The sequence below is a fragment of the Schistocerca piceifrons genome, chromosome 3, assembly GCF_021461385.2.
Source record: "Schistocerca piceifrons isolate TAMUIC-IGC-003096 chromosome 3, iqSchPice1.1, whole genome shotgun sequence".
Taxonomy (NCBI): Eukaryota; Metazoa; Arthropoda; class Insecta; order Orthoptera; family Acrididae; genus Schistocerca; species Schistocerca piceifrons.
In genome coordinates, this window is record NC_060140.1 from 346,372,604 (window position 1) to 346,399,162 (window position 26,559).

General features: G+C 43.1%; 1 protein-coding gene across 2 annotated transcripts in view; it reads right to left on the bottom strand.

The window, feature by feature from the left end:
* The window catches only part of LOC124787908 (DNA repair and recombination protein RAD54B-like), a 332,405-nt gene that overhangs the window by 290,430 nt on the left and 15,416 nt on the right, over positions 1–26,559 (bottom strand). For both annotated transcript variants that reach the window (XM_047254891.1, XM_047254890.1), the window contains exons 2-3: positions 26,061–26,289; positions 25,841–25,940 (exon numbers count right to left, since the gene is read on the bottom strand). In XM_047254891.1, coding sequence (XP_047110847.1) covers positions 25,841–25,940; positions 26,061–26,289 — 329 coding nt within the window. The remainder of the gene's footprint in view (positions 1–25,840; positions 25,941–26,060; positions 26,290–26,559) is intronic.

Sequence of the window (26,559 nt, forward strand, 5' to 3'; positions counted from 1 at the left end):
AGCTTCCAGGTGTTCAGTCAAACTGTTGTTTCCACTTTCTGCACAATATTTTGATGACCAACCTAGCTGCCTTCTTCTGATGCTGTGAGATTTTCTATTAGGTGTATTTGCTGCCTGGACTGGTTGAGGCCCAGATAGCGAGTACACAAAATAGCAAAACTCGCAGCACCTAAAGAAGGTGGCTGGATCGGTTGTCAAAATACTGTGCAGAAAATGGAAACAACTCGGCCGAACATCCGGAAGCTCACTATTAGCAGCTCAATTAATCTGTCAAAAAATATTGATCAATGAAATGTATAATCCTTGCAAACATCGAAGCAACATAGACTTTAGCTTTCTGTTACAATCAGTTTCATACGATAGAAGGTACCGTTGAATAATTTTTGCTTTTAAAGCCAATTTTAGTTCATTTGTGACAATAGTAATATACTTTCACGTGGCATTTGATGTGGACAGAGGTTTTATTTGGCTATCAGGTGTGTGGAGGTTGACATCCAAAGCGTAACTTGGTGAGCTAATAGAGACAAAGTGAAACGGATGCAAGGCTGGAGGGAGGGAGGGCTGAAGGCCATACCAAGGCCTTCACAGCATGCACTACCCACCCTTACTCCACCCCTGACATTCTCTCCCCCCCCCTCCCCCCTCTCAAACTTCAAACTTAAGTACAAATCATTTTCACAACAAATCCTTTCATACTCCTAACATAACTCACTAACTGAATAAAAAAAGGGCACAAACATTAGTCAGTATCACCTTCAGACTAAAGAATCGAATTGCACCTTTGATGAGGGTTCTAACTTTTACAGTGCTCTGAAAATCCTTCGCAACTCTCTCAAAGTAGTATTCCGTTGCCCATCAAATTTATGAAATATCCTGGTGCAACCTTATGCCACTCATGCTTCCACCACTTGTCACAAGTCATTGATATCCATGTGAAAGGTCCAGTTGCCAGACCTGTCACTGGTATCTACATCCTACCCCTTCGGGGTAAGGTCACACATAAAAGCAGCTACATTATATACTGACTCTACTGCACAGCCTTTTATGTGAGCAGACCACAAACCAGCTGAACACTCATATGAACAGCTGCTGCCAAATTGTAACCATGAGCAATGTTGACCCCACACTAGCAGGACACATTGTTGAAATGACATGTCTCTCTTCACCAGCTGTCTCTTTTACATCCTTTGCTTTTTCTCCCCCATCAGCTTCTATGAATTGTGTATGTGGGAACTGCCCCCTTCAACTTCTTAGCTCTCTTATCAATCTCAGCCAGTTCCTAACATCAGTCTACTTGCACCCCAGTTCCAACAGCTCCATCCCTCACCCACCACTATTCCTCCTCCAAACAGTTTCTTATTTCTCACATTACTTGAATTTATATATAAAAACAAAGATGAGGTGACTTACCGAACAAAAACGCTGGCAGGTCGATAGACACACAAACAAACACAAACATACACACAAAATTCAAGCTTTCGCAACAAATTGTTGCCTCATCAGGAAAGAGGGAAGGAGAGGGGAAGACGAAAGGAAGTGGGTTTTAAAGGAGAGGGTAAGGAGTCATTCCAATCCCGGGAGCGGAAAGACTTACCTTAGGGGGAAAAAAGGACAGGTATACACTCGCACACACGCACATATCCATCCACACATACAGACACAAGCAGACATATTTAAAGACAAAGAGTTTGGGCAGAGATGTCAGTCGAGGCAGAAGTGTAGAGGCAAAGAAGTTGTTGAAAGACAGGTGAGGTATGAGTGGCGGCAACTTGAAATTAGCGGAGATTGAGGCCTGGCGGATGACGAGAAGAGAGGATGTACTGAAGGGCAAGTTCCCATCTCCGGAGTTCGGATAGGTTGGTGTTGGTGGGAAGTATCCAGATAACCCGGACGGTGTAACACTGTGCCAAGATGTGCTGGCCGTGCACCAAGGCATGTTTAGCCACAGGGTGATCCTCATTACCAACAAACACTGTCTGCCTGTGTCCATTCATGCGAATGGACAGTTTGTTGCTGGTCATTCCCACATAGAATGCGTCACAGTGTAGGCAGGTCAGTTGGTAAATCACGTGGGTGCTTTCACACGTGGCTCTGCCTTTGATCGTGTACACCTTCCGGGTTACAGGACTGGAGTAGGTGGTGGTGGGAGGGTGCATGGGACAGGTTTTGCATCGGGGGCGGTTACAAGGATAGGAGCCAGAGGGTAGGGAAGGTGGTTTGGGGATTTCATAGGGATGAACTAACAGGTTACGAAGGTTAGGTGGACGGCGGAATGACACTCTTGGCGGAGTGGGGAGGATTCCGCCGTCCACCTAACCTTCGTAACCTGTTAGTTCATCCCTATGAAATCCCCAAACCACCTTCCCTACCCTCTGGCTCCTATCCTTGTAACCGCCCCCGATGCAAAACCTGTCCCATGCACCCTCCCACCACCACCTACTCCAGTCCTGTAACCCGGAAGGTGTACACGATCAAAGGCAGAGCCACGTGTGAAAGCACCCACGTGATTTACCAACTGACCTGCCTACACTGTGACGCATTCTATGTGGGAATGACCAGCAACAAACTGTCCATTCGCATGAATGGACACAGGCAGACAGTGTTTGTTGGTAATGAGGATCACCCTGTGGCTAAACATGCCTTGGTGCACGGCCAGCACATCTTGGCACAGTGTTACACCGTCCGGGTTATCTGGATACTTCCCACCAACACCAACCTATCCGAACTCCGGAGATGGGAACTTGCCCTTCAGTACATCCTCTCTTCTCGTCATCCGCCAGGCCTCAATCTCCGCTAATTTCAAGTTGCCGCCACTCATACCTCACCTGTCTTTCAACAACTTCTTTGCCTCTACACTTCTGCCTCGACTGACATCTCTGCCCAAACTCTTTGTCTTTAAATATGTCTGCTTGTGTCTGTATGTGTGGATGGATATGTGCGTGTGTGCGAGTGTATACCTGTCCTTTTTTCCCCCTAAGGTAAGTCTTTCCGCTCCCGGGATTGGAATGACTCCTTACCCTCTCCTTTAAAACCCACTTCCTTTCGTCTTCCCCTCTCCTTCCCTCTTTCCTGATGAGGCAACAATTTGTTGCGAAAGCTTGAATTTTGTGTGTATGTTTGTGTTTGTTTGTGTGTCTATCGACCTGCCAGCGTTTTTGTTCGGTAAGTCACCTCATCTTTGTTTTTATATATAATTTTTCCCACGTGGAATGTTTCCTTCCATTATATTGATATCATTACTTGAATTTAGTTTGATTTAGTTTCTACATGTCTATAAATCTTCTTTTTTTTTTTTTTTGGAATGCCTATCCTACTCCATCTTACCTTATACCTTATGCAACATAGTCGGTCAGTCAGTCAGTCCTCTCTCTCTCTCTCTCTCTCTCTCTCTCAGTGGTGTGTGTGTGTGTGTGTGTGTGTGTGTGTGTGTGTGTGTGTGTGTGTGTGTGTGTGTGTTCTAAAGAATAATACAAAATCATAAGATGAACTGCCCAATTCCTCACTAAATGGTGTATGGTTATCTTAACTCAGTCCATTTTTTAAATACAGTAGAAACCCTATTTAACATTTTTCTAGGGGCCAGAATTTTTTTAACGTTAAATCGAGGTTTCGATAGAAAGCAAATCTTTTCCAGAACTATTTGCCTGTATTGACATGAATTGCACCAACACACATAATTCACACAATAACACCAATAAAACAACGATATACCTACCCTACACACTATACTGCAATTACAACTTTTTCTGTAGCACAAGATTGTAGTTTCCCAGCACACTACAGAATTAAAACATCCACAAAATACTTACACAATTAAAATAATATAATAAATCGAGTTACTTTTCCTATATACAACACATATTTACACAACTTCCACAGTGCCTCATTTTTTGAAATACCTGTAATCAAAAATGGTTGTGTCTGCTTTTTAACACTGTTGGATTTTAGGTTCTAAATGACCATCTCCAATTGATTTACTCTGTCTATTACAGGGTTTTCCACTTTAAATGCTGTGACAAATCTCCGAACAATGTCTATGCTGGCAGTAGCTTCACTGAAGGACAGTGTTTGCATTTCTTCATGCCTAACATCATTGTCTTCTTCGATATCTTCATCATTCTGCTTTACTTCATCTTTGCAGATTTCCTTAACATCTCGGATGCATGTAGTGATGCCATCATCATCATCACAAGCCACAAATTCATCATAAATGAGGGGTAAATTGTTGGATACCTGCACGCAATCATGCATGTCCACTACTGCTTCGCCACCATCTTTGTCATGAGTGCTCATTTCATTAAATACAGCCTTACGAAAGCAATTTGAGATGGTTTCCTTAGTTACCATTTTCCAAGCTCCTGTGAGTACATGCATTGCTTGCAGGATGTTCAATTTAAGCACTTCATTCCTATCAATAAAGGCAAGTGCCTTAAGGACAAGAGCTTTCCAATACTTGCTTTTCAGGCTATGAATAATCCATAGATCCATAGGCTGGAGTCCAATAGTGCAATTTGCAGGAAAGAAATGCACTTTCACATTCTGCAGAAATCCTAAGTCTGTTGGATGAGCAAGATACTTGTCCATAAAGAGAACGACCTTCCTGTTTCTAGCACCCATTCGTGTATTAAAAGCTTGCAAGAACTTTTTGAACAAGTCCGCAGTCATCCAAGCACTTTTGTTGCTATAATACTTACATAGCAGCATAGCACTGCTCTTAAAGCAACGTGGTTTGTGGAACTTTCTAGTTACTATGGGATCCAGCTGGTCACTGCTATCTGCATTGCTGCATAAGAGAACAGTAGTAATTCTCTGCTTGCTTATTCTTCCTCCATGGCATGCTTTTTCTTTAACACTTCAGGTTTCAGAGGGCATGAGTTGGTAACACAGGCCTGTTTCATCCACACTGTACACATCCCAAGATTCAAAACCTTCCATGAGGGGTGGCAGTACCTCTTCTTTCCAGTGTTCAACACTTTCATCACTAACTGCAGAACTCTCTCCACATACTGCCCTGCAAGTTATCCCATAGAGTTTTTTGAACCTATCCAGCCAACCATTCGAAGCTTTGAATTCTGTTAGCCCAAGTTTCCCTGATATCGTATATGGAGCAAGTGCTCCACTGAACCACTCCATTAGCTTCGATTCCACTTCTTCGCACGGCGACTTTTTAAAAAATTTTCTCTGCTTTGCTTTTGAACTGCACTGCGTTTCTTGATCCAGAATCTTCTCCTTATTCTCCAATATTCCTGACAATGAAGACTGTGCAAGTCCCAGGCGTCGAGCCATTTCACTTACAGGCACATTTGCATCTCTCTCCACTTACCGAATCAAGTTCACTTTCTCCGCGTCAGAGTTTTTCTTTTTGCTGCCATAGTCAACTTCACTACAACAACAAATGTGAGTGAACAAACTGATATACAGCTGGATTCTCCATGCAATACACAATAATACATGAACTGATGCAAACTTGCGTAAACTGACGCTACACTGTAATGCTGCAACAAACGTTCATACTCGGACAGAGCTCGGCCGCATACAAGCATGCAAAGCGGCGTGAGTGTTAGCACGCTGTACATTGTTAGTCTTCGGCCGCGGTTGGCTAAGTTCGAGCTTGCTTGTGCATGTACCGAGGAATCAATATGGAAAATGATCGATCGTAGCCAATATAAATGATGGGGTTCATAAGTTCTTAAAGCCCATATTACATGATGCTTGCATTTGGAGGCAAAGCCTACGGAAGTTCCGAAAAATCCCACTAGAAACTGCTGCAAATACTGTAGTTACTATATTTACCCGATTGCAAGCCGACCTCGGATGCAAGCCGCACCCCAGAAGTGAGACTCGGGGTAAAAAAAGTAAATAAATAAATTTTACCTCAATTTCAAGCCGCACTAAAAAGTGAAAGATATGGCTCATCATATTCTCGCAGAAGAAGCTGAGTAGCACCATGGTGTGGTGGTTATGATACAAAACTGTTAAATGGAGGGACATGAGTTCAAAACTCACCTGGACTGTATAATTTTAATTTCTACATTTGGTTCGAGTACATTCTAGAAGTATCCACAAATGTCAAGAATCATTGTACTGGAATGTTCTGTAGCTGTATATATACTGTATGTGTTCTGGCCGGAGGCAGTTCGTTCCGCGCTCTTGTATGTGCAAGTGCTGAATAAACCTTCGTTAAGTGAAGACGCTGGATATTGGAACTTGTGATAGCGCACATTATTGATGACACAGTGGCTCCAATCAGGCCACGACAGAGCCGCCGTTTATGTTGTGAGAAACCCGAGTTCGAGCCATATTCAACAGACCACAATCTACTGGAGACAGAAGAAGAAGACGTTATGATGACAGCAACTGTGTGCCACTACATGAGACATCCTTCCAGGTTCTCTGATGACGATGGCCAAGATCCAAACAAGTAGCTGAGGGTATATGAGCGTATAGCCAAATGTAACAAATGGAATGACACCGTGTGTTTGGCTAACTTATTTTTCTATTTGGAGGGCACTGCCAAGTAATGGTATGAGAACGAGGAGAAGTTCACAGGCTGGGAAGTATTCCAGGCGGAACTGTGCAAGTATTTTGGCGACACACAATGACAGAAGTGCAAGGCTGAAGATAAATTAAAGTGCAGGGCACAGCATCCAGGAGAAACTACAGCTCCCTACATTCAAGACGTCTTGGAGCTGTGCAAAATAGTGGATCCTAGAATGAAGGAGGAAGATAAGGTTGCACATCTCATGAAGGGTGTTGCTGAGGACATGTAGCAAGCCCTACTCCTGCAGGAGGTTTTGACAGTAGACAACTTCATAAAATGGTGCCAGTATATCAAAACATTGCATCAAAAAAGAATTTTAGGCAAGAAGTTTGAACGGATTCCAAACATCGTATCGATGTCTGTGATGGAGGAAGCAACTGATTTCACAAATGTTCTTCCTCGGATAGTGAGAGACGAAGTTCAGAAGGCACTTGGATTGCACAGTGAGCAAAAAGCCGAGACACTTCAAGAGGTCGTAAGGGAGGAAGTCGAACAGACATTGAACCCAACCTCTTGTCCTTCATTTCCATTTAAAATGGCAAAAACGTCGAGACCCATACACAGTTATGTTCCTACAATGCCGCATGAGGAACCTGTTTGGGCACCAAGGAAGATTGATTTCTGGAGGACCCAGGATAACCAACTAGTACGTTTCCACTACGGACGACCGGGACATGTGGTGCGCTATTGTCGAGAAAGGTGGCGGATATATGATGACACCTGCGCCAGAAGACAGCAACCGATCTTAGCTGACGCCAACTCTGGGATGACAAAGATGAACAAGAAGATGTGGGTGCAGGATGACGTAGGGCACCATCGCCACAAGCTAGCCGCTGGAGAGGATGCTCCCCAACATGCCGATCAAGGTCTCACTGCTGTTTAGAAGCTCCAGCCTATCAGCTAGCTGCCACAACCTGGAAAACTAAAGGGTGTGACCTCCTAATAGTTGCTGTTGACCTGTAGGCTTTTGTGTAACATCAAAAGTGCCTACATTCTTGTAAACTGGTAGTCGACTCCTTGAATATCTTCTGCGACGGTAAGGCATGGCTGTGTGTACGCTGCGGCTGCCTCGAGTCGAATGAACATGCTGTTGCCTCACGAGCGAGACTGGGCCCCCTCGAGCAGATGTGGCTACTGATAAGAACGCTCCAGCCAATCACCGCGCAGCAGAAGGGCGTCACTGCAACCGGAAGCGAGCAATAACTGCAGATCGCGCTCTGTTAAAACTAGAGCGCGATCCCCCCAGCTCTGGTGGCAGCGAGTGGAACTTGTTTCAAGGTCACCCGCCTTCCAAGGTGTTGCGTCACTACAGCACACAGCCCAGTCTCACTCATGAGGCAACAGCATGCTCATTCGACTCGAGGCAGCCGCAGCGTACACACAGCCATGCCTTACCGTCGCAGAAGATATTCAAGGAGGAGTCGACTACCAGTTTACAAGAATGTAGACACTTTTCATGTTACACCAAAGCCTACAGGTCAACAGCAACAATTAGGAGGACCTATTACTTTTTTAGGATGTAAGATTAATTTTTCCTGCACTACTACAGAGGTAGTTGGTGGTAATTCATGGTTGACTCTTGCCATAGTACGAGGAGGAGACACACAAAAGTAATAGGTCCTCCTAATAGTTGCTGTTGTCCTCTAGGCTTTGGTGTAACATCAAAAGTGTCTACATTCTTGTAAACTGGTAGTCGACTCCTCCTTGAATATCTTCTGCGACGGTAAGGCATGGCTGTGTGTACGCTGCGGCTGCCTCGAGTCGAATGAACATGCTGTTGCCTCACGAGCGAGACTGGGCCCCCTCGAGCGGATGTGGCTACTGATAAGAACGCTCCAGCCAATCACCGCGCAGCAGAAGGGCGTCGCTGCAACCGGAAGCGAGCAATAACTGCGGATCGCACTCTGTTAAAACTAGAGCACGATCCTCCCAGCTCTGATGGCAGCGAGTGGAACTCTTTTCAAGGTCACCTGCCTTCCAAGGCATTGCGTCACTACAGCACACAGCCATGCAATGCCTCAGCGCACAGCGGAAGGGCGTCGCCACAGCAACCGGAAGCGAGCGATAACTGCGGATCGCGCTCTGTTAAAACTAGAGCGCGATCCTCCCAGCTCTGGTGGCAGCGAGTGGAACTCGTTTCAAGGTCACCCGCCTTCCAAGGCGTTGCGTCACTACAGCAACAGCATGGCTGTGTGCTGTAGCTGTGATGTGTGTGCTGATTCCTAAACACATGCGCTTAGATGTTCTACAGAAATTCCATGACACACCTGACGCCGGACATTTAGGATTTATTAAGACATACAATAGAATCCGCAAGAGATTTTTCTGGCCAGGTTTATTTAGGAGTCTCCGTCACTATGTGTCGCACTGTCGTGAGTGCCAGAGGAGAAAAGCAGTTCCTCAGAAACCACCTGGCCGACATACCAATTCCACCGACTGAAACACCTTTCCAACATGTTGGGATTGACCTCCACATCTGCTAGTGGCATTAGATGGATTATTGTTTGCACTGATTATCTGACACTCTATGCCATTACAAAAGCCGTGAAAATAGTCTAAGCATCCGAGGTAGCCAAATTCATCGTGGAAGACATTTTATTAAAACACAATGCCCCAGGGTCAATAATTACAGACTGAGGGAAAGTTTTTCAATCGAATCTTGTGACAGAGATAAACTGTCAGTGCAACATTACTCATCACATGACGAGTGCCTACCACCCCCAAACTAACGGGCTTACTGAATGCCTTAAGAAGACCTTGGCCAAGATGCAATCAATGTTCGTCAACGTTGAGCAGAGCAACTGGGATGAGGTGCTACCTTTCGTGACGTTTGACTACAACACCGCCAAACAAGACACCACATGATTTATGCCATTTCTCCTGGTGCATGGGTGTGAGGAGACTACGACAATGGACACTGTGTTTCCGTTACATCCTGATGACGTGGACGATGACTACATTGGCCAGGTGTTAAGCAGAGCTGAGGAAGCTCGGCAGTTAGCTCAACTCCGCATGCTGCAGCCTCAAGAAAGCGGTCACCGAAGGTATGCCCTGTTGTCTACCAGCCTGGTGACCTCGTCTGGATCTTCACTCGTGTTCGGAAGGTTGGTCTCTCTGAGAAGCTCCTCAGGCACTAGTTTGGACCTTGTAAGGTTGTAACAGTTGTCTGATGTTACTTATGAAGTTGAAGATTTCGACCCCGACACAAGACGATGTAAGATCAGAGATACGGTAAATGTCCTTCCAATGAAGCCCTACAAGGATCCTGCAACCCAGGGTAAACTCGAAGCTGCAGCGACAGGCAGCAAAGGTGACGAAGAGTGTAGCGGCAAAAGAAGTTCTAAGAAGATCACTGACAGGGCGAACATCAGTCATTGGGAGTCGAAGTATGCAGGACCGACGACTTGTTCCCAGACTAGGAGGCTTAACACCGAGACACTGTTCTCTTAAGGAGGGAGAAATGTCGCAGAAGAAGCTGGGTAGCACCGTGGTGTAGTGGTTATGATTCTAAACTGTTAAATGGAGGGTCGTGAGTTCAAAACTCACCTGAACTGTACAATTTTAATTTCTATATTCAGTTTGAGTACATTCTAGAAGTATCCACAAATGTCAAGAATCATTGTACTGAAATGTTCTGTAGCTGTATATATACTGTATGTGTTCTGGCCAGAGGCAGTTCACTCTGCGCTCTTGTATGTGCAAGAGCTGAATAAACCTGCATTAAGTGAAGTTAGTGTTCGTCATTCAGCTATTACACCTTCTACTATGTGACAATATGATGGATAGAGTATTAAGTGGCCCTACTTCTCAGGGATTTGGGACACTTAAAATTACAATTACATCACAAAACACTGACAACAGTGAAAATTCACAATATCTATCAAAATACAGTGTTCCAGATCTACACACACGTGAGCTGTGAGCAGTGACGTCGCAGGTGAGCTCGCTGCACTGCATACCACAACACAGTCGTGATTTTTTTATATTTTATTATCAATGCTAGCAACTCCTTGTCACTACTTTCGTACAAAGCATTATCCTATGTGCCATCAAGTGCATTAGAAATACAATATTTTTTAAATGCGTGACAAACAGTTTCACTTGGGAGACATTTCCAAGATTGAGTAATGCACATACATACTTGAGACAAGCTTACACACTTAACATGTCCTGTAGGTGTTAATTGCCTATCTTCTTTCATTAGGCACTGTGCATACATATTTTTCTGCTTGTCCATAAAAGGTTTGTTTAAACAATCATTTTGCACAGCTGGTGTATAGTGACATGCGTACGAATCTAACACAAGCATACGTGGCAAACCTAGCAAGGTACTAGGACGACATTGCCAGACATGTCTGATCCACTCAAACCATGTCCTCCATGAACCAGCCAATTTCATTAGCATGTATAATAACATCTTTAGGAAACACTTCGGACTTCAGTAAAGTCTTCCGTGTGAAATGAATGAAGGCAGTTTATGGCCATCAGCTGTGCAAACAGGCATGAATTTCCGGTGCGCAGTTTGATGATGTAGCGCTGAAATGCGACGAGTTTTTCCACATATTTTTCAGGCCCAATTGCAGCTCCCTTTAAAATCCTCCATTTTCTGATGTGCTTTTACTTGAATTATTTCTGCAGTTACAGGTAAGCACTGTCGCTGCTTCCTCACAAAGTCATTCACTACGACTACCAGCTCATAGTGGCGGCCACGTTTTGGTCCAGAAAATGCTTTTCTGTTGCTGGAACAAGCTGAAAGTTGTTACTTTTGCTGTCTCCATGTCTTACTGAAGTTCAAAAGCAGACTAAAACAAATGTTTTTGTGAGCACTGCTACCATTAGCTGGAGTTGTCAAAATGTAAAGCCATGCTTGCCAAGTTTCTTCAAAATGTCCATTTTGATGGTGTATATGTAAAGATTTTTTTTTTAATTGCTATGAATATTTGAAAAATTGCTAAATTCGCCCATGATAAAAAATACCTTAACATTCATTACTTGAAACTAACAAAATGGCTTCTCTGGCAGCTTCTAGTGGCAAAACGCAGCAATAAAGGTCACAAGCGCTTACGGCACCAACTAGCAGCATTTTTTGGAACTTCTTAGGCTTTGCACTCTAATGTAAGCTGCAGGCGGTTTTATGGATTCCGAAAACCGGAAAAACAAGTGCGGCTTGCATTCGGGCTGCAAAAGCCACTTTTGTATTGTTTTCAATATTTAATATTCCTAACGCTAAATGCAGATTTTGCTGTAATGCGAACTACATTAAATCGAATATAAAATTCCATTGCACTTATGGAATAATTTTCGGGACTTGAAATTTCTTCCGTTAAATGCAGGTTTACACTAAATCGAGGTCACACAAAATCGGGGGTTATACTGTGCCACTCAAAATTTCCAGTATCACATCAATACAAACATTATGTAGAACTGATAAATCAACTTCATCCAGAGGTATCCACAAGGATCTTTTAGTTTTTATACGTACATATCTTGTTATTACATTTTCGCTTCACTGTTAGTCATCACAAATAAAGTTATTATATGTGGTGTCAATGCTTTCCTGGCATATATGCTGCTTCCAAGGTTCCCGGACAAACTGCTAAATCAAACGGTTGAAGGTCCATGATATTTCGGCGAATAACCGTTCTGCCATTATCAGAAGGTGCTGATGGAATGATGTGTCTGCTGCACGCTGGAGGTATTTATTGCCTACTGGTCCAGAGTTCAGACCTCGCTGGCCCTGGGTCGTGCTCAGTGATGGGAGGGGTGCTGCTGTAGTGATAAAGGAGAGTCTCAGGTGCTTCTGCCTGCTGCCCTGTTGCATCTCGAATCCAGATGTGTTCTGATTTGATGGGCCTTAGCATTGGCTCCCATGCCTTGCTTAGTTGAAAGTCTGTGCACCTGTTGATTAAACTATCAACCACACATATTTCAATTGCCTCTTTGAAAACAGAGCCACAAAGTTATTGGTGGCAGTCAGGGCTTTCATTTCCTAGTAATTCATTTTATGTCCGTTTCCAATGCAGTGTTATATTACTGCAGGCTTGTTGGGCTGCAGTAAGCAGGTGTGGTGCTCATGTTCTGTACATCAAACTTCATTTGTGCATATCATTTGTCCAGTATGTCTTTCCACATTCACATGGAAGTTTGTACTCCCTTGCACTGAAAAAGGACAAAATATGAACTGCCAACAAACGAAAGTCATGGCTACCAGTGATAAATTTTGGGACTCCATTTTCAAAGAAGCGATTGAAATCTGTGTGACTGATAATTTAATCAGGAGGACACAGGCTTCCAACTGAGCAACACATGGCAGCCAACTCAGAACACATCATCTCGTAGCGATATGCCACAGGGATGGCTGGCAGAAGGCAAGTGAGCTTGGCACAGGGCTGACGAATCCCGAACTTTGGACTGGCAGGAACAAATACTGCCAGTACACACCAGACACATCATTCCATCAGCACCACCCAATGGTAGTGGAATAGTTATTTGTCGAAATATCATGGACCTCTGATGATTGGATCCAACAGTACACCCAAGAACTTTGGAAGCAAAGCTATCACAGTAATTGCGATACACAAAAGCAGAATACCAGAAATAAAAATAACTCCCATGTGAACTGTGAGTTCCTGGCTACAGTAGAAAGCAAAGTTCTTTATTATAAAGCATTTTTTTAACAAGCAGCCCACAAATATAAGAGAGGCAACTGAGACTCAAAATTTATATCTATTGCAAGTTTATTTTATCAAAACAAAATTAAAACATTGGTGTCAGTCACTTTTTACGTTCTTCCATGATGTGTTTTGAGATACAATTCATCTTCATGTGAATCAGTTGTTTAAATCTTTATTTCTTTTCCTGGATGGAGCCAGATGCCTGCCTTATGTTTCATTTCACAACAAACTAGTTGTTAAGAGCCACTTGTTACTATAATATGGTAACAAAGTCTTGCATTATAAATTATAACAAAGATACTTGCAAGATGTTCCAGCAAAAAGCACACTGCAATGGTTGCAATGTCAATGTTGCCACTGATCTCTGAGCCAGATGATATAATCAGATTCAGACAGGCCTTTATAAAAAAAATGCAAAATGGTGAAGTGGTATGCACTCCAAAATATGAGAGTGAGGCAGCTGAGTGTGCTGTCTTTCAACTAACACTTCTTTTTAAGCTGTTTAATATTTAGTACCCATGTCAGTCCAACATCAAATGAATCCCAAAAAGTAACATGAGCAGTTCATTATGAACATAAAGTTCTGAATGTGATGAACAATTCTACATTGGCAGAAATACATAACACAATCTGGGATCAGAAAATTTGAAGCCTTATGTGAGGGCCTACGGTTGCACTTTCCCTATACCACCTTGTACCTAGCAATCAGCAACACTCATGCTTGAAAAACTGAAGTGAGCACAAGTCACTGATGTATAGGAATAGTGAGATCATAGGTCCCGTAGTTTCTGTAAACAAGTTGATCACTGGCGGAGAAAGGATCACACTCAGCACTGATCCCTGTGGGACTATATTCTCCCAAGTAGAAGCAACCAACAGAAAATTCCAGATAAAAATTAGATGAGGGCATCTCAAACCACACTCAAACAGTGTCATACAGATGTGATAACCTCACGAGCTGCCACAGGCCTCTTCTAAGTCAAAGGTGACAGTGACTCCAAGCAAATTAAGGGGACAGTTGCAGATCAGCCCTCATGGAATCCACACTGGCAGTTCAACAAAATATCCTTAATATCAAGAGACCGAAACAGCGGTTCATCAGTCATTCATAGTTTAAATGGTACTTTGGTGAGGCTGAAGGGTCTACAGCTGTCCATCTCATACAAGAGTTTACATGGTTTCAAATCGAACAATTGTGCTTTTCCCCCACTGGGTCATAATCTAATCCTCATACCACATATAACTGAAAACTTTAAGCATCCTCTTCAAAGAGCAATGCTGTATCATTACTTTTACCTTTCCACGTGAAACATTCCTTTCAAAAACCAAAATAAAACCATCAGAATCCATTTCAGCCCCTGTTAGAAATGGCGGACAAAGGGATACACTGTCATTCGTGGTTTGTGTACAGTTCTTTGTCTTCAGTGTGAGGTTAAGATGGATAAATAAGACCTTGGACTCTTTGCAGGATATTGTGAGGAGTAATGATGACAGGAAAATTACCGAACTTCTCACAGGTCTGGCCTCCAAAAGTGAAGTAATGTACCCTAATCCTATACCACATTACTTACATTCATTCCAGAAACATGCATCCACCGTAGCCAAACTGCAATCCCACATACTTTTCCTCCAGTCCTGCTTAACCTTTGGAATTACCCCTAAAGGACTTACCTTAAAAGTTCCCATCTCTGGATGCAATCTCTCCTTCCACCAGTCTCTCCTGGACTTCCAGAACCTTCAATCCTTAGCCCTTACCCAACTTGTCCTGAATCTCTACACTACTTCATGTAACCACCACTCCCTACAGCTCCTATCTCTCTTCAAAGTCCTCCATCTCTCAAACCCCTGCTTGGAGAACACACTCAGGAACATCATCCTAGAAGCCAGCTGTAAACTTGAATTCCATGCCACACGCCACCTGAAAAAACTATCCACAGTGCTAGTGCAACACCTAAGAAGTGGGGTCCCTCTCCCTATCCTTCACAAACACCAACCACAACAGCACCTTCAACAAACCCCCCTCATAGCCAACAAACCTAGCCTAGCAACCCCACTCAATCTCCCAATGCCAGGACATACCCCACACAGACCAAATCTCAACTATAACCACAGTCAAATGCCACATATCACCAGTCCCAATTCAGCTCTAAACCATTCATCCTTATCCCTCTCTCCTCCAGAGACATCTGTTCTATCAAAAGGCTTAACCTTTAGCCCCACACCTAAATGCAACCACAATGCCCTGGTTAAAGATCTCCTCTCATTCACCTGGAACCTCAACTGGAAATATCACTTCACCACCCAAAAACAGCCCCCAAATACTAGACCCAGAGTTGAACCCTGTCTAGAGCAGTTCCGACTGCCTTCTCAAAGGGATCCTCCTCCCCTCCCCCAAAACCATCCCTTGCAGACATTTCAGGAATTCCTCACATCCAGTGTAGCCTCCCAGTCCTCCTTGAAGAACATCCCGACAACCCCCAACATCACCCCAGTTGAATCCCGTGCCATTAAGGAGCTGAAAACAGACTGCTCTATTGTCATCCTCCCGGCGGATAAAGGTTCCACAACTGTGGTACTTGACCATGTGGAGTATGTGGCAGAAGGACTGCATCAACTCTCCGATACCTCAACCTACAAAGCTGTTACCCAGGATCCCATTCCCTCCATCCAGACTGAGCTGCAGAAAATCCTAAAAATCCAAGGTCCCTCACAAGGCCTCACAACGGCTTCCATAGACCTACTCACTCCACCTGAGCCACGTACCCCTACCTTCTACCTATCACCAAAAATCCACAAAGAGGACCATCCTGGCCATCCCACTGTGGCAGGCTTCAAAGCCCCAACAGAACGTATCTCAGCTCTGGTAGACCAACACCTCCAACCTATCACCCGCAGACTCCCACCCTACATCAACGACACAAACCACTTCCTAGAACACTTCAAATCCATTCCCACTCCCCTCCCACCTGAAATCTTTCTTGTCACCATGGATGCTACATCCCTTTACACAAACATCCCACATACCCATGGTCTCTCTGCCCTTGAACACTACCTCTCCCAACGCCCACCCGAAGATCTTCCAAAAACTTCATTCCTTATCACACTTACCAACTTCATCCTCACCCATAATTACTTCACTTTTGAAGGCCAGACCTACAAACACATCAGGGGAACGGCCATGGGAACTAGGATGGCTCCGTCCTATGCCAACCTCTTCATGGGCCGCATGGAAGAGGCTTTCCAGAAGATCCAACAGCTGCTTCCCCTGGCCTGGTATAGGTTTATAGATGACATCTTTGTGGTCTGGACTCATGGTGAAGAAATGCTCCTGAATTTCCTCCATAACCTCAACTCATTTTCGAATCTGAATTTCACCTGGTCCTTCTCCAAAACCCAAGCCGCCTTCCTGGATGTTGACCTTGATCTTGTTGAAGCTCACACATCCACACCTCTGTCCACATCAAACCCACAAACAAACAACAGTACCTTCACTTTGATAGCTGCCATCCATTCCACATCAAACGCTCCCTTCCCTACAGCCTAGGTATTCGTGGCAAACGTATCTGCTCCAATGACGAATCTCTCAACAATTACACCAATAACCTGACCAGTGCTTTCCTCTCCCGCAACTATCCTGCAGACCTTGTCCACAAACAGATCTCCCGAGAAATACATTCCTCCCTGTCCAACAATAATGTTCCTACCCCCAGACCAATTAGAAGCATCCCCCTTGTCACTCAATATTATCCTGGCCTCAAATACATAAACAAATTACTCCACCAAGGATATGACTCTCTCAAGTCAAGCCCTGAAATGAGATCATCCCTGGACAATATTATCCCCACACCACGCAGAGTTGCCTTTCGTCGCCCCCTAACTTCCGTAACATCCTTGTCAAACCCTACAATATTCCCAGACCACCTTCTCTACCCAGCGGTTCCTACAACTGTAACCGACCACGCTGCAAAACCTGCCCCATGCATCCCCCCACAACCAACTACTCCAGCCCCGCTACTGGTAAAACATACACAATTCAAGGCAGTGCCACATGTGAAACATGTAACTTATCAGCTGACATGCCTGCACTGCACAGCCTTTTACATTGGTATGACGACAACTAAACTGGCTGAACACATGAACGGGCACAGAAACTGTCCACATAGGAGACATCCAATACCCAGTTGCAGAGCATGCCCTCCAGCATAATTCTAGAGACCTAGGAGCCTGCTACACCATATGTGCCATTTGGCTTCTCCCACCCAACACCAGTCCCTCGGAACTGCACAGATGGGAACTTGCACTCGAAGACATCCTTTCATCCCGCCGTCCCCCTGGACTGAACCTATGTTAACCAACCTCACTTCCATTTACTCTTCAGTCTTCTCCTCTTTCCCTTTTCTCTTTAGCCATTCACGCATCTTTTCAGCCTAGATAGTTGTGTTTATCTTTATACTATATACCTCTTCACTTCTATATGCATCCTCTTTGGTTTGAAGCTGGCACAATACTTACAGTAGAATATCTTTGGCTTCCCTCTGACACCCATGCCTACATCTTTGCTACCCTCCCTGTTTACCTTTCCCCTGTTGCTTCATAACCTGGGTTGTGAGTAACTGAATCCACTTTCTCTTTCCATTTTTTTCCCTCTCTCCTCCCTGACAAAGGAACAAAGTTCCGAAAGCTCAGATAAAAATTTTCTGTTCTGTTTTGTGTATCTATTGGCTGTACTGAGCTGTGGTAAGTACTGGCCAGCCCCTCTATCTCTTTGTTAGTATTTGTTTCCCATCTTTATATGAGATTTTCCATTAATCATTTAATGTAAAAACTAATTCCTCTGTATTTCTGTTTATAACAATGTTAATAATATTTCACACTTACGAATATTATCCATGTATGTTTTATAATAGTGGTGATATTATTCATCTAAAGGTCTGGATATGTGGTGTAAAACATCACTTTTGCAAAGTGATATGTTATCCAATGTCTGCCGATGATTATTGCAACATTTCAGAGTGTATTTTTAGTTAAGTAGTTTGGAATTGCAAATTGCTTGGAAGTTTTGTTACTGTTTGTGGATGTAAACGAGTACAGATGGATGTCGCATGTCTACCGTGCAGAACGATGAGGGCAGCTGTATTACATTCTGTGATATCTCCTGGCTCAGAAGTTATTCCAGGCTATCGTGCCCCTACTTGAAAAAATGGGTTGTGCCATCATACAAATGGGCACACCATGTCAATAGGGCTGATGTCGTGGAAGACAGCAATTTTTAGTTATCTGTTTGATTACTACAAAACTGTCATTCGTTAAATTCATAATAGATGTAATGTCATTACGAATATATGAACACTAACATTATAAGAAAAGTTCCCGTATGTACATCGATTGTAAGTTGTTGTGGTCTTCAGTCCAGAGACTGATATGATGCAGCTCTCCAAGCTACTCTATCCTGTGCAAGCTTCTTCATCTCCAAGTACTTACTGCAACCAACATCCTTCTGAATCTGCTTAGTGTATTCACCTCTTGGTCTCCCTCTATGATTTTTACCCTCCACACTGCCCTCCAATACTGAATTGGTAATCCATTGATGCCTCAGAACATGTCCTACCAACTGATCCCTTGTTCTAGTCAAGTTGTGCCACAAATTCCTCTTCTCCCCATTTCTATTCAGTACCACCTCATTAGTTATGTGATCTACCCATCTAATCTTCAGCATTCTTCTGTAGCACCACATTTCGAAAGCTCCTATTCTCTTCTTGTCTTTACTATTATCATCCATGTTTCGCTTCCACATGTGGCTACACTCCACATAAATATTTCCAGAAAAGACTTCCTGACACTTAAATTTATACTCGATCTTAACAAACTTTTCTTCGGAAACGTTTTCCTTGACATTGTCAGTCTACATTTTATATCCTCTCAGCTTCAACCATCATCAGTTTTTTTTTTTGTTTCCCCAATAGCAAAACTCATTTACTTACCTTAAGTGTGTCATTTCCCAACCTAATTCCCTCAGCATCACCTGATTTAATTAAACTACATTCCATTATCCTCGTTTTGCTTTTGTTGATGTTCATCTTATACCCTCCTTTCAAGACACTGTCCATTCCATTCAACTGCTCTTCCAGGTCCTTAGCTGAGTCTGACAGAATTACAATGTCATTGGCAAACGTCAAAGTTTTTATTTCTTCTCCATGGATTTTAATTCCTACTCCAAATTTTTCTTTTATTTCCTTTACTGCCTGCTCAATATATAGATTGAATAACATCGGGGCGAGGCTACAACCCTGTCTCACTCCCATCCCAACCACTGCTTGCCTTTCATGCCCCTCAATTCTTATAACTGCCATCTGGTTTCAGTGAAAATTGTAAATAGCCTTTTGCTCCCTGTATTTGACACCTGCCATCTTCAGAATTTGAAACAGGGTATTCCAGTCAACATTGTCAAAAGCTTTCTCTAAGTCTGCAAATGGCTTTCCTTTATCTTCTAAGATAAGTCATAGGATCAGTATTGCCTCAAATGTTCCAACATTTCTACGGAATCAAAACTGATCTTACCCGAGCCTGGCTTCTACCAGTTTTTCCATTCGTCTGTAAACAATTCATGTTAGTATTTTGCAGCCGTGACTTATTAAACTGATAGTTTGGTAATTTTCACACCTGTCAACACTTGCTTTCTTTGGGATTTGAATTATTATATTCTTCTTGAAGTCTGAGGGTATTTCGCCTATCTCATACATCTTGTTCACCAAGTGGTAGAGTTTTGTCACGGCTGGTTCTCCCAAGGCTATCAGTAGTTCTAATGGAATGTTGTCTACTCCCGGGGCCTTGTTTCGATTTAGTAGGTCTTTCAGTGTTCTGTCAAACTCTTCACGCAGTATCATATCTCCCATTTCATCTTCATCTTAATCCTCTTCCATTTCCATAATATCATTCTCAAGTACATCGGCCTTGTATAGACCCTGTGTATACTCCTTCCACTTTTTTGCTTTCCCTTCTTCGCTTAGTACTGGTTTTCCATCTGAGCTCTTGATATTCATACAAGTGGTTCTCTTTTCTTCAAAGGTCTCTTTAATTTTCCTGTAGGCAGTATCTATCTTACCCCTAGTGAGATAAGCCTCTACATCCTTACATTTGTCCTCTAGCCATCCCTGCTTAGCCATTTTGCACTTCCTGTCGATCTCATTTTTGAGACGTTTGTATTCCTTTTTGCCTGCTTCATTTACTGTATTCTTATACTTTCTCCTTTCATCAATTAAATTCAATCTCTCTTCTGTTACCCAAGGATTTCTACTAGCCCTCATCTTTTTACCTACTTGATCCTCTGCTGCTTTCATTATTTCATCTCTCAAACCTACCCATTCTTCTTCTACTGTTTTTTTTTCTTTCCACCATTCTTGTCAATCGTTCCCTAATGCTCTCTCTGAAATCTCTACAACCTTTGGTTCTTTCAGCTGATCCAGGTCCCATTTCCTTAAATTCCTGCCTTTTTTGCAGTTTCTTCAGTTTTAATCTACAGTTCATAACCAATAGATTGTGGTCAGAGTCCACATCTGCCCCTGGACATGGTCTTACAATCTAAAACATGGTTCCTAAATCTCTGTCTTACCATTATACAGAGGGGTTCAAAAAATGTATCCACTGTGTAAAAGTCCATAACTTGCTAACTAATTGACGGAGTTGTCTCATTTTTGGTGAAAGTGTAGCTTAAAGTCCAACTTAATGATATCACTGTAGGTGTTCGAAATGGTCACCATTAACATCCACACACAAACGATGCCACTAAACTGCGGCACGAACTACTGACTGCAGCGTGTTTAGTTGGGTATTTGCACATGAATGTACAATGGATTCTCGAAGTTCATCCAATGTGCGTGGCTTTTGTCGATAAATGACGTCCTTTAGTGTTCCCCACAGGTAAAAGTCCAGAGGAGTTAGGTCTGGGGAACGTGGTGGATACTCCACAGCACCACTACGGCCTGTCCATCATTCTGGTAGATTTTCGTCGCGATACGCCCTAACACGACTTTGGTAGTGGGCTGGTGCATCATCTTGTTGAAAGTAAACTCTTCTCTCTCTATACAAGTCTCACATGGCAGGTAAAATGGATGTCTGAAGCTTCTGAAGGAACACCTCACCGGTAACTGTGCCGTCAAAGAATGGCCCAATCAAGCCCCGGTAAGACAACCCGCACCACACATTTACTCCTGGCAAATTCAAAGCTTTGTCTACATGGACATCGGATTTTCAGCGGCCCAGTAGATGCAATTGTGGCAATTTACTGTACCACTGAGTTTGAACTGTGCCTCATCAGACCACACAATCATCTCTGCAAACTCTTCATCGTTGTGCACCGTGTTAGTAAACCACTCGCAGTACTCCATTCTATGGTCTTGGTCGTCCTCGTTCATTGCATGTAGCATTCATGGGATGTATCACTTCCACTTTGCTGTCTTCAAAATTCACTCAACACTTGAGCGACTCACTCCAGTTTCATGGGCACACTGTCTCACGGACTTCTGTGGTGAGCGAATGAATTGTTGTAACACATGACGGGAGTTAGCTGGACTTGTTACTGTTACAGGTCGTCCAGATCGTTGTGTGTACATCTTTAATCAAACATGGCATTGGCTCTGTTTGACACTCATTTTGCCATTGCCGTTGAACCTCATTAATGTTTTCGTACTTAAAATACCACTTCAAAACTGACTTCCTTTCATCGAATGTAAGCCTTGCGCCAGCCATGTTTACTCAAGTAACTATGTGCAACTAAGAACAAAACACTGACTACCTGGTCGACTGTCATCTGACAAAACAAAACAACGCTATGGAATGCTTGTGTGGCAATTGCCGGAACTACAAACTATTGCAATACCAAAGATGAGACAACTCCATCAATTAGCTTGCCACTTATGGACTTTTAAATAGTGGATACATTTTTTTGGACCCCTCTGTATAATCTATCTGAAATCTTCCAGTGTCTCCAGGCTTCTTCCACCTATACAACCTTCTTTCATGATTCTTAAACCAAGTGTTAGCTATGATTAAGTTATGCTCTGTGCAAAATTCTACCAGGCGGCTTCCTCATACATTCCTTACCCCCATTCCATATTCACCTACTACTTTTCCTTCTGTTCCTTTTCCTACTGTCAAATTCCAGTCATCCATAACTATTCACTATCTGAATAATTTCTTTTATCTCATCATACATTTCTTCAATCCCTATGTCATCTGTGGAGCTAGTTGGCATATAAACTTGTACTATTGTGATAGGTGTGGGCTTCATGTCTATCTTGGCTACACTAATGCGTTCACTATGCTGTTCGTAGTATGTTACCCGCGCTCCTATTATTTTTATACATTATTAAACCTACTCCTGCATTACCCCCTATTTGATTTTGTATTTATAACTCTGTATTCACCTGACCAGAAGTCTTGTTCCTCCTGCTACCAAACTTCACTAATTTCCACTATATCGTTAATCAATCCTTTTCCCTTTTTAAATTTTCTAACCTGCCTGACCAATTGAGGAATCGGGCATTCCATGCTCTGATCCGCAGAATGCCAATTTTGTTTCTCCTGATAACAACATCCTCCTGAATAGTCCTCACCCGGAGATCCGAATGGGGGACTATTTTACCTCCAGAATATTTTACCCATGAGGATGCCATAATCATTTAACCATACAGTAAAGCTGCATGCCCTCGGAAAAAATTACAGCTGTAGTTTCCCCTTGATTTCAGGCATTCACAGTACCACCAGCACAGCAACGCCATTTTGGTTAATGTTACATGGTCAGATCAGTCCATCGTCCAGACTGTTGCCCCTGCAACTACTGAAAAGGCTGCTGCCCATTTTCAGATTGTATAGAAGAAGCAATACAATGTTCCAGAAGAAGTGCTTTCTATTATTTAGTAGAAGGCTGATAATTTATCAAAACTCCCAGTCCAGACGCCAGCAAGCAACGACAATGGTGAAGAAGCCCACATCACTGCTAACTTTGTCTGAACATTACTTCAAGAAGCATCAGTTCAGAATTTAAGAATTACAGCACTTGTAATCTGAATATATGCATTTTTCACACAAATGAGTGTTGTCAGACTTTAGCTCAAGAACACCTCCCAGCTGCAGCAGAGTTCATCTGGTGGAATGGTCATTGACAGGAATTCCAGCATTCCAAGAAGACAGACGCTTAATGCTTGGCATGCATCGGAAGTAGCAGCTTACACATCAGATGTGTGATCCTCTGTTGTAGGGAGGCACTACTGAAAAGGTACATAATGACACCACCATTTGTGATTGGCTACCTCACTGACTTTTATGCACATAAATTGCCGTAAGTAGTTCTTGTGTGCAGATCTTTATACCTTTAAGCAGTTCGTGCTATTTAAGGTTTTCTCTGCCAGAAAGTGGAAGTCAAACCTAAAAGGGGTTTAAAAATATCTTCACTCAAAAAGCTTATGTAAAATAAATAGTGATGTAAAAGAAGACAGCCAAAACTACATCAAAAACTGTTACCTTGGGAAGAACAGTCTGAGATGGAGGACTAGCACAACAACGGAAGTAGGTGCTGTAATAGCTTGGGACTCCATGCTTGCCACACATGTACTCATGAAATAGTCATAAGCTCCCTTGGGAGGTAGTCACTGGAGTGCAAGTTGTCTACCACACTCCAGTGGACAGAATGTGTGTCAGCTGGAGAGCAGATTAAGATGTAAATGGTGCAGAATGAGCACACCACTGTGCTGAAATGGGTTATTCTTTCTGTAATTATTTCTCTAATCATAAGAGTGTGTTGACCTTCCGGCTCCTAGGGTAAGTGTAGTTACAGGTCCGAACAGCATTTAAGAGCACTGAAATATATTTGCAGATTTTTGTAACTGTGGAATGCTGTAGAAAAATTAATTCTTATGATCAAATAGTAGGTTCCAATATAATTCACTTGTCAGATGCAATGATAGGTTTTAAAGGGGCATCATTTCAACCTGTGTAAACATTCCCTTCCTCCTCCTCCCCCCCCCCCCCCAACCTCTCTCACACACACACACACACACACACACACACACACACACACACACACACACACATTTTCCACCATGTTCTTAGACAACTGTAGGTGTATGCTATTGTAGCTCATCATAATCCAGGTGACCTTTTCTGTGCTCTGAGCATCTAATGGCTGTCTCTCTAAACTCATGTGATATGCAGAGAGCAGAGGCATATAAGTAAGCTGGTGGTTCCTGTACCACAGAATGAGGACATGGTTCTAGGTGATTACCAACATCCAACACTGGCCTGGCACGTGACTTGTTAGAATACTGTCCCTCAATCTCTGAGGAGTGCCCCATGTGTCAGGCACCCACAATCTGACCATGATCAAATGTACTGGTAGGGCTTGCCTTGTCTTTCTGCACAGGAATGTCACACAATACATTAGAGCCATTCCATTCAACATGGTAACAGGGGTACTCGGTCTCCAACTAAATTGACTTCTCTATTTCAATTGCTCTGAAGTATAAAATACTGACTGCCATCAAAGGTGCCCACACTTCCCTTCTTACCTCATGGGAACATTCTGATGAAACTGGTTAGTTACTAGGGGTAGATCTTATGTTAATACAAGCATCCTCAGGAAGGCTGCTCTGCTGTAACATCTTCACAGGTTGAAATCAAACAATAGAAAATCCGGCATGTGGTTTCAGTTGCCTGAGACTGCATTCGTGTATGTGAGTTGCATTTGTGTGTGTGTGTGTGTGTGTGTGTGTGTGTGTGTGTGTGTGTGTGTGTGTGTGTGTGTCTTCTATTGACGAAGGCCTTACAGGCTGAAAGCTTTATCAGTGACAGTCTTTTTGTTGTGCTTATCTGTGACTCAGCATGTCTCCTATATGGTAACAACTTTTCTTTTCATAATCTTGATAGGCTGGTTATTGAAATGCACCAATAGTACACACTTCCTGCTGGAAGTTGGTTTAACGGAAGATTCTGAAGCATCCGTACCATCCCCTCTCGTGATCAGTTACAGAAATGAGACTTGTCTCAGGTAGAGCCCCATAAAATTGAATAAGATTAATTCAACAGGGGTACAGCACGTGCAGCAGTGATTTACCCCACCACTAAGTAGCTCATCTTGGAGCTGACCCCCTTTATTTTACCTTCCTCAGAATTTGGATGGTTCAGCCAATATTTCCATTTTCTACAAGACACAACACTACACTGATTTTCTGAAAAGTAGGCACAGAAGCATGCCTAGAACATTCAGTCATAAAGTACTGGGAGAGTTTACTAGTCTACCAGCTAAAAAAACAGGTTACCAAACTGTGTACGCAATGAAGACTGATTCTCCTGAGATACTAGCCTTATGCCCAGTGGAACATGGGGGAGCAAGGGTAGGAAGACACAGAAGCATAGACAGCCTAGTATATATGTAACAAAGTATTCTGAAAAATAATCCTCAGCCACAGATGTACATACACTACTGAACAAACACTGGAAGACAACAAATGTGACAACATTGGTTTTTGTCACTAGTATTGAATTAACAAATGGCACTGAATAACAAAGTAACCATATTCTGAAAATCGATGATCACAAAATAAAGCGAAAAAAGTGTCAGATTTATTTATACCTTTAAAATAACTGTCTTCCCTTCCACTTCCAGAACACCATCACCCTCCCAAACTTTGTGCTTTCGTGTTGACTGTTTTGCCCAAACGACATTGAATACCCTGAAGGAAAATTAGTAATTCTTTTTATTTTTATTATTAAGCAAAAATGACACTGAAAATGATGAAATAATTTCAATAGTACTAGCTGTAGAAAACTAAAAAAAGGAAGAATGTAAATACCTTTTCTCAGGGTCATTTACTAAGACAGCATCTTTATTTTCTCCTTGTATTGCTTCTTGTGAAATTTTCACATGTCCCAGGACACCTGATTTCACATTACAGCTCTCTTCTGGCAGTGTGCCACTACCAGAATCACAATGCCATTGTTCAGTATCTGCTGCCTTATTTTTTGCAAAAATAAGGTCCAGAAGTGAATCAGTATCACGTGATTTATTTGGGAAATCTGATCCTAAATTATGAACAAAAAAGAGGCTATTTCATTAGAGAAATTACTCGTTTACACACACACACACACACACACACACACACACACACCCACACACACACACACACACACAAAAGGGTGAAGGGGGGAGGAGAAGTGGTAGTGAGAGGGTGGAATGAAAGGAACGAGGGGGAGAGAGGGACGGGGGGGAGGGGGAGAGAGGGACGGGGGGGAGGGGGAGAGAGGGACGGGGGGGAGGGGGAGAGAGGGACGGGGGGGAGGGGGAGAGAGGGA